The following is a 9,806-nucleotide window of genomic DNA, read 5'->3' as shown; positions in this document are numbered from 1 at the left end:
ACTGCCTCAAAAGAGTGGTTGATGCCTCAGGATACTTCTTATCAGTGAAATCTGGGGGTAAAAAAAATGCAAAAAATTTGAATACTCTTATAGGCTTCTAATCGAAAACTTATAAACGGACAACCACCAAGAGCAGGATGAATTTTAATAATTTCGGTGCAATGTCTAAAGTTAGTTATTGTAATCTCTAAAGAATAAAATGCAGATACAGTACCTTAAAAGTAGTGGTCCAATAAAAGTATTATTTCATATTTGTTATCTTGTACAAAATCTAAATATAATTTTAATATAAGTATTCCACTTGTAGCAAAATATTTTCTTCATTAACTGTCTAATATTAAAGTTTCTTCCCTCAACATATACAGTAAGATGTAGCTACTGTGTAGGTTAAGTCAGTAATAAAGACGGGCTCCCTTTTGATGGTTATTAATTGGTTACAAAGTGACAATGCAAACTTTCAGATTAAAATTTAAAGAAAAAAAATCAACGTCTAACCCAAATAAAAAAGCTTTACATGTTGATGTACCATTTATCTTTTGAAATATAAATCCCTTATTACAGTACGTAAGCCTGCAGTATCTTCTTTTAAAAGGTAAAACACAAACTTATTTAACAAATTACCTACAGTACCTGTTATGGCAGTAATTCAGATGGGATTCAAACACTCTTTCTCTACCAAGTTCCACATGTGCGTTGCTTTTCTTCCCTATCATGGATCCTTTTCTATAAGTAAACCATGGCCAATGTCAATCTATTGGAAGATAGATAATTATTTACTATTTATTAGTAAACTTTCCTCCTACATTTGCGCATGCTATTAGTATTTGACTGTCAATGGACATCCATGGAAAATATTCACACCCCAGTTAATTATACCATATTTTTTGGTCAACAACAATATAATTATGCTTGAAATATTTCAAACTTTAATTATAGCATAATTGAAAACTTCCTATGTATAGAATACGAGTATATTATAATAAAAAGTTCCAGCTATTGATGTTTTTGAGCATGACTTGTGTGGGTGTCAAATTTAAAATACCAATTATTATTATATATTATTGAGGTCAGACAGTTGACAGTTAACAAGCATTCATTTTGAAAAAGAGTGAAGTATATTGAACTGTGCAAAAAACAAGTCTCAATATTTTTGGTTGACACAAAATACAATAAATAAATGATATTTAAAAAAAAAATGCATTTTTTTTTTCAAATTTCCTGCCTTGAGCAGGACTTAGGCATAGCCTAGGGCTTAGCTAGGCTAGGTACTGTGTACTGTAGGCCCTAGGTTAAGGAAGAGGCCTAAGCCTAGGCTAGGCCTAGGTAGGCAAAAAAACCAACGATTTTTCTTTTGTGTCCCAACGCCCGTACCTGACCTGTTTGCACTTTTTTAACTCAATTCTTAGGTTTAGCCTAGGACCTGGCCTAAACAGTACAGTATACTGTCATACGAACAGAAACACTGCCACGGCACTGACTGAACTAAACTTGATACTAGCTACAAAATTATACCTAGGCTAGAATAAGTAACTAGGCGTATATATGTGGAAGGCGTACATTTATGGACGAAAGGAGATTATTTTTTCTTTACTTACCACAATACTGTACTGACTGTGCATCCCATAGACCTTGGCATGGTGCGGACTCTTCTCCTTTTTTTCCAATGGCAATATAATAGGCCTAGCGGCTATCCTAGGCTAGGCTGAGTTTTAGCAGAAGAACGTCCAAAATCCTTATTCAATCCATTTAACTAGTACATAGACATTGCTACAGGTATTAACCATTTCAATAAAATATCAGTTTGCAATTATTACTCCAATTATTACTGAACAAAAGGAGGACACCACAACAACAAATGGAGCAGCGAGCGAGAGAGATGTCGATGAAGACCGTTCCGTTAGCTTTCAAATGTTACCACCAAAGATACTAGAAATATTATTAGTATTTCTAGTATCTTTGTTTACCACACAGTTGTGGAATGTACCATGTTTAATAGAGGGGAGGGGAAACAATTTAAGACCAGTTATAATTCTTATTAAATGTTTTATGGAACCTTCTGTAATTAATCATTTGTTTTGTGTAGGACAGTATAAATTTTATAGCATTTCATTTCATACACTTCATTTTATACATATATAATTTACTAAATCGTACAACTCATCTCATAAATTGGACCCCTATCACGGCCTGATCCATTGTCTGGTTATTGAAAACGATGTCTATCTCTCCCATCTGGAATGATTAAAGTAGGTTTTAAGTTACACAACAGTAACTTTAAACTGGTCACAATGGTGGTTTGTGGTTAAGGATTTTGTAAGATTAAGTATTTGTTACAAATATGTGCATTAAATTCATTTTTCATTTCAATTTTAAAAGGTGTTGTAAAGCTAATTATTTGCTGTTTTTAAAGCCCCATTCCCGGCAAAATTTCACTAAAAATTGACTTTTTTTAGAAAATATGCATTTGCATTACTCCAATTTTTATAAATCATGGAAAAATATTGGCATGAATTTCAGTTTTACGCAAAAGAATTTAAAAAATGAGAAATACAGACTATTTCTCATAAAATATTACCATTTTCTCGACGAATTCATCGTTACTAGGCAAATTAAGAGGTTGTAGATCGCATCCACTGGAATACTCTCGCTTTTATTTATACTTTATACAGTCAATAAAGTGCGCCCTCTTTAATGAGATTATTTTTTCTACTTCGCATCTCGCACAATGCGTTCGTTCGGTTAGGCTGAGATATGTTTGTTTAAGTGTAAAAATCTCAGTCAGAATCAGTTTTTTAACAAATTTGAAATAATTCCTGTGAAATATATATTCACAAGTGTCAATACTAGCAACGGAAAATATCATGTTGGCCGTTTTTATGCGTGATAACAGAACCTAAATCGAGGTAAGGCTAGGCATAGCCTAGCAGCATTGGATAGGCTAAAGTTTTCGGCGCCTACGATATTTCTTCTCACGACCTATCGCAAAATCAACATGAAAAATTCATCCGCATTTATTTTTTGTGTGGAACACAAAAAATCAAATTTCAGTCTTATTTTTTGGTATGTATATTTGTTAGTGTGTATATTACAGAGAATAATAAAAACTGAAAAAATGCATTTTTCTCAAAAAGGTACAAACACAGAAACAGCATGGTATTATTCTTACAATTAATAACAGGCAAATATTCAGTAAATATACATCAAATTTTCTCGGACTCCATTATTTAAAAGATAAATATGAATCATATTAACAGCATTTCAGAAACAAACAAATGGGAATTGAGTAAAATGCTGCACTTACTTCAAATTCTACATTGAGGTTATGAGGATGAGCGAGCTCATATACCAGACTGATCTCAGACTTGCCTACTTCATCGGACTCAAAAGCACCTTTGTTTGTTTCGGTTTGAGCATCACTGCATGCTGTAATTGTGGCCTGGTCTTTAGTTAAAGTTGTGACATCTTCACCTGCCTCTTTGAGGTCCATCAGTGCCTTGGCGGCCGCATTTTGTTTCGCTTCCTTCATATTTCGTCCATCTCCATTGTATTCTTTGCCTGCCACATTCAAAATGACGCTGACCATTCGTGTAGGATGTGGGTACATATTGCGTCGGTAGTTAGGATAGTAGACTTGTTGATGTCCATATGGATTGTATGGATGCTGATGGATGGATGGGCCATCTATGGGTGCAGACTGGACCGTAGTGTAATTAATAGCAACACCATTCTTCATACTGTATCCATTAAGCAGAACAGTGGCAGTTAATAATCCTTACTTACTTCCTTAAAATATAGTAAAATAAAAATAAAAATGTATTGTAAATTAAAAAGTATAATTGAAATTAAATAAGAGAAATGATGTAAGGGGGTGGAGAGTTCATGGGGCAATTGCCCTAGGGGAAAAGTCCAAGGGGAAAATGTCACAGGGGGAAAATGTCCGTGGGCAAAAATACCGAGGGAAAATGTCCGGGGCAATATGTCCAGGGGCAACCAGCCTGTTCAGAAGGAGTACCGTAATAAAAGCCTCGGAGATAACATGACATGCACGAGCTCCCCAGAAAAAGTGGTCCTCTTTCTGTCTTCCACATAATAATATAAAATTCGCTATATTCTAATTAAAGGCAGCCAGCATTTAAAATATCGGTAATGAGATTAGTTGGTGGTGTGATACATTACACATCAAATGTCTGGTATTTTTTCTAGGATTTATTCGGAGTAAACACCAAAGATAGCCCATTAAAGTCTAAAAAAAGACTTATTTCCAGTGGGGTCCTTTTGGTGATGATTGGGCAGTACGGTACACCGGGAGAGATTTGTTGTCGCGTCGGGTCTGTGTGAGTTAAACGCAGACGCGATGGTGTGCGTCGGGGGGCAGTCGCGTCGTAGAATATTAAACAAGTTTAATATTTCTCACGACGGCTTAAGACTGTCCCCGACGATAAATCGGGTCGGGCTGCGTCGGCCGACGCTGTCTGAGTTGGCCTTAACGTGCACATGTGCCATAAATGCACACGGGACCAACGGCTTAAACGTCTCATTGGAAACAAACTACAAGAATAATTTTTTCAAGCATCAACTGTTTGAACAATCTGATTTGCTACAGATTGTACATCACGTGGCAAACGATGACAACTACATTGTTCCCAATACAACCACACCAAAAAATAAATACATAAAATAAAAACAAATGAATATCTGAAGTTTAATTTCAACCGTTAAAACTATAAGTAGTTTGATATGTTCTGAGCGAATGTTTCTAAAAACACAATTTGTGATGAAGATATTCAAAACTCTATAATAGTTTCAATCGATTTTGGTTCGTCGTAGTAAAAAGCCATTACGGAACGGATGTTGTTTTGGCGAAAGAGGGCTAAAGGCCAACTCAGACAGCGTCGTACGACGCAGCCCGACGCGATGTGTTGTCGCGTCGGGTCTGTGTGAGTTAAACGCAGACGCGATGGTGTGCGTCGGGGGCAGTCGAGTCGTAGAATATTAAACATGTTTAATATTTCTCACGACGGCTCAAGACTGTCCCCGACGATGAATCGGGTCGGGCTGCGTCGGCCGACGCTGTCTGAGTTGGTCTTAATGAATACAGAAACCGGGCTTTTGAAGAGAGAGTGACGATCGGGAAGTAGTGCTCTACCAATGCTTGAATTCCCGCCTTAGGGTGACATTTTTTTTAGGAAATATTATAACCGAGGTGCTTATTAGTTAGTAAAACAAGCAAATAAGATAATCATGTCTCAGGTTGGATCACTTATAAACTCATATACTCTTAGCACTATCATGCTCGTGTTGGGAGATGGGGAACGACGTTTGCGAGTATCGGGAATTGCGACCAACCATGGTGTGAGGCATGCACGCAATATGGTGTCTGAGGTCCAGTTTTAAGGGCATCGGCAGTGGTGTACATGTATTTCAGTAGTAACGACACTTTGGATTCTAATATAGCAGTTTTTTTAATTGAATTGCATAGACTGAAATATTCCTCAATAGTAATTTCCATTCACCAGGCCTTAACATGCTGCGAAATGCATACTAAAACTGCAAGGGCATTTATGATAGTTGGGATCATAATTGACAAAGTTACGATTAGGTAAACTGGAACCTGAGATTGAAAAGGGGAGCTGGGAAAATATTGAAGGAGACAAAAGAACCTGCAAAATATGCAATAACAATATTATTGAAAATGAATTTCACTTTATATTGCAATGCCCATATTATTCTGATTTAAGGAGCAAATATATTCCAAAATTTACTTACTTACATCCATCTATTAACAAGCTCTGTCTGTTATTTTCAAATACAAAATATATTAATAATTTAGCAAAATACGTCTACTTTGCGTTTGAAAAAAGAAATAAGTGTATTATGTTACAATAAATTATGTTTAGTATTTGGTCCAATGGCTCATGTACTTGAACAAATTCCCTGAATAGGGAAAGAAAGTAATAGCTCCATTCGTTTCGTTTCGTTCCCCTAAATGAGGTTTTATTCATCATCAAAACATATAGGCTAAGCCTTTGGCCCTTATATAATAATTTAAAAAAAAAATAAAGATTCACACTGTTAATTTTATATTAGACATTAATAAGCAAAATTTTTCAACGCAAGGAAGAGTATAGCAATCTAGGGATAAAATCATTTCTGATCTGAGAATAAAAAGGACAAATTAGTGTAAAATAAAATTCATCTTCAATTGAACTTAAATCACAGAGTTTACTTAAATGACACTGGAGTGGAATCATATTCCATCTACCCTTCTCGACCACTAAATTAATAACTCCTAAACGAAATTTAGAAAACAGTCTTCTATCCATTCACATCGGATCCAAACCGAAATTCGTCAGCGTCCGTATTCTTGCACACTGATTTGATTTTCTGATCGGTTCGTTAGGTTTTTCCGATCCGACAACTCGGATTCGGTTTGAATGAAGCTTAATAACTATGAATACGCACATGTCTCAAAAACACTAGTTTGCATTTAGCGTACGCTGTTTAAAGTCGGGAACTTACTGCGTCGTTCGACGGTCGTACAACCATCGCACGACGAATCAAACTGTGTTCCCGGTGGTGTGAACGATAGACGACTCGACGCCGTCTGCTGATTGTCGATGGCAGTCATTAAAATCGATCCGTTGCGCGCGCGTCGTCGAGTCTAGTTGCGTTCTTCATAGAATCGCGTCGGCCGACTTATTAAACTGAGTGCATCAAATGTTCTTAATTCAAATGAAAAACAAATGTTCAATGTAATTATAGTTTTTTTTTTAGATCAATGTGATAAAAAAGAAAAACGTATTCTAACACAAACATTTTTTTCTTTTCATTTTGTTCTTTTTCTATTGTTGATCAATAAAATGTAGATACTGGAAAAACGTGGATGTCCTTTACTGACGTAGATAGTCCTGGAGTTTATCGGGCATGCGTACCACGGCCGTATCCCGAGACAAATTTGCAGTCAACAGTGACCGGAGGAATAGTAGATGACACAAAGCAAATGACAATTATCCACTGTTTAAACATGTGCATTAAGCTTGTGGGTATATAGTTTTTATTTAAAAATTGAATTTAGAGTGACGGTATTTTACCAGATAAAATGCTAATAGGATCATATTTCAGCTACAAGAGGAACGGCAGTGCAGTAGGATAAGGATGATGGTGATGAAGACGGTGATGGTGGCAATGACGATGTTGACAGCAGAGGTGGTGTGTAATAAAGATGGTGATAATTATAATGAACAATACAATAATAACAATAATAATAATAATAATAATAATAATGATGATGATGATGATGATGATGACGATGACGATGACGACGATGACGATGACGATGACGATGATGATGATGATGATTATCATAATAATAATGAAAAATTAAATTTTAGTTGAAATAGGGATATAGCTCCGCAATTTTCGCAACCCGAACCCACCCAAGTTTCAATTGTTGCACCCCCAATATGAAACCACCCTACGCCCGTGGTATAACGGGCTAAAATTAAAATTTACTTTATTTGTTTCAGAGTTACACGTACGCAGCTCTCGGAAAGGGTACGCAGTGTCTCTGTAGCAACATCAGAAGTAAAGAAAACACATTACTCGACTACAAAGACAGTAAGTTTTGTGACGTACCATGTAGTGGTGAGGCTCTCTACAACTGTGGAGGAGAACAATACCTGTCGCTTTATCGAACTAAGGTTACAGGTAAATATTAATAGGCCAATTCTGTTATTTTATATAGGCTTAATACGTTTTAACTCAGATATTGAGCCTGCTCATCTGATACAAAATAATGCCAACCACTCATTAAAGACACAACGTGACCGCCCATTTCTAGTTTATTTTCAGAACAGCTCTCCGACCAGAACATTTATTTAGCTTTGTCTTTGTCAGCCTTTTGTTTTGGTGAAATTATAAGATAGGAAACCAGCATTATCATCGATAAAGTCTGTATAATGAAAGTGTGACATACATCTCAAACTGCGTCTGGTTGTTGGTCATTCTCACACCGCAGTCCGTAACATAGAATACTAAAGCATGTCCGTCAATGGATAGAGCAACTCACCTCAATCTCCTAAAAAGGTGGTAGCTACTGTGATATCAGCTAAAATCGTTGAGATCTTTCGTCTCTGGCCGGTTCCCTATCCTCTGCTCTTGTGCTCCAGATGGCCCGCCGTCTTTCGGATGATACGTTTAAGCTGTTGGTCCCGAGTGCAATATTATTACCCATGTACACGATGAAGAACTCATTACACCCTTCAGTAAGGGATAGGGGATTTCCTCCGTCCCGTGTACGCTGTAGCAGACCAGGCTTACTTGAACCGAGATACAACACGACCACCACCACCCCCCCCCCCCAAACCACCGGTTTGAAAGACATAGCCAGGGATATCAAGCGTCATCGTTACGTCACTTTTGTGGGTTTTAAGCTGATTATCGTTGATTGCATTACTGTAGGCCTATATGAAGGAGGAAGATAGGATTGTTTTTTTTTTATGACAGTCTTTTCACATAGTGAGCTCATCCTCACTTGTTAATAAATTGCCTGCCTTGTTTTGAACGCACTACATTTCTAATTGTTTTCGTTGTATCGCATATCGTTACAGATGCAAGATGTTCGAATATTGGTCTAAAGCCAAAAGGCAGCTTACCCCTAGTGGCACTAGCAAGCTACCCCAGGTCAGGAAACACATGGACCAGGCAACTCATTGAAAAAGCATCCGGCATCTACACAGGAAGTACACTCTGGGAACATGAGAAACAAATGAAAATCTCTCAAAAAGGTTTGTATTTACGAGTAGCCTTCTAAAAGTTAAAAATAAAAGTACATATTTATAACCTTTAACTAAAAATAAGGCATAACTTTGTCTCTTACGTTTGTGTAAGTTGTTTAAACATTATGCATAAACAAAAGATGAAAATAATATTTTTAATATCGTTATTTCTTACAATAATATATTCAGCATGTGATTATTGATTCTAACCTCTTTTTTAAGTTCCGTGAAAACCAGATAAATCTATCAGTTAAAATATCTTTTTTGAAAAATCCTTTAGGCCTAAGTGTGTAAGGTGATGAAATCATGTCAAAAAATGTTTTAATAAAGTGAGTGTTCCCCATGAAAGATAACAAAAATGAAAGTAACATAACCATACTGACATAAAAATAATAAAGGGCTAGACCAAATTCAATAAAATAGTTTCCCAGTTTGATGAGATGATTGAAAACTTAAGAATCTGTAGGAAAGACTTGCAGTCCGCTTTATATTATGGAAATATTTCATATTATGGAAATATGTTATGTTATATGATTTCGATTTAATAAAGAATTTGTATATAATTTTTCAATATTCGTTAAAATCAGTGGTTGAACGGCGCATGCATGCACGTACCCAGTGGCATCCAAGGTACATCGACATAAACCTGTGCTCCGTGTATGTTTGTATATGTCATAGAGATATAATAAGAATACTAGAGCGCTAACAGCAATGTCTTCGATGTTCGAAATACGCAGTGCTGTGTGTGTACCACGCAGAGCTGTGTGTGTGTACCATCCAAGATGGCTGCCATAGATTCAGCCAATCAAATTTCCCCTGAGCACTATCATTTTCAATTGCGCCCTCAATTTACACAGAAAGTTCAGTACAGCTAGTTACCCGTATTTTGAAAGTCGAGCGTTGCGGTGTATTGGTGTAATGTACACGATTTTAATTCTTTTTAATATTTGAATAAGATGCTCTACTTGGCCTTTTTTTTGGCTACGACAGTTTAATAATTTGTCATTATCAATACTAATTATCATTAAT

The 9,806-nt window shown here is 36.3% G+C and overlaps 1 protein-coding gene and 1 long non-coding RNA gene across 4 annotated transcripts in view; one reads left to right on the top strand and one right to left on the bottom strand.

Annotated features, from left to right (window-relative positions):
• Positions 1–2,103, bottom strand: LOC117112422. The gene is made up of 3 exons (XR_004446041.1): positions 1,596–2,103; positions 631–751; positions 1–51 (listed from the first exon to the last, which is right to left on the bottom strand). It is a non-coding gene; the product is annotated as an uncharacterized LOC117112422 (long non-coding RNA).
• LOC117112421 (WSC domain-containing protein 2-like) overlaps positions 1–9,524 on the top strand; it is a 12,628-nt gene extending 3,104 nt beyond the window's left edge. For all 3 annotated transcript variants that reach the window (XM_033255497.1, XM_033255496.1, XM_033255495.1), the window contains 3 exons: positions 6,867–7,039; positions 7,527–7,707; positions 8,610–9,524. In XM_033255497.1, the coding sequence (XP_033111388.1) occupies positions 6,867–7,039; positions 7,527–7,707; positions 8,610–8,812 (557 nt within the window). In that variant the 3' untranslated portion in view covers positions 8,813–9,524. The remainder of the gene's footprint in view (positions 1–6,866; positions 7,040–7,526; positions 7,708–8,609) is intronic.
• Positions 9,525–9,806: the final 282 nt, after the last annotated feature.

Source organism: Anneissia japonica, unplaced genomic scaffold (assembly GCF_011630105.1).
Source record: "Anneissia japonica isolate Jap-2015-1 unplaced genomic scaffold, ASM1163010v1 scaffold1217_len86699_cov187, whole genome shotgun sequence".
In the NCBI taxonomy this organism is placed as follows: Eukaryota; Metazoa; Echinodermata; class Crinoidea; order Comatulida; family Comatulidae; genus Anneissia; species Anneissia japonica.
Note: the sequence above shows the minus strand (reverse complement) of the source record. Positions and strands in the feature narration are given on the sequence as shown.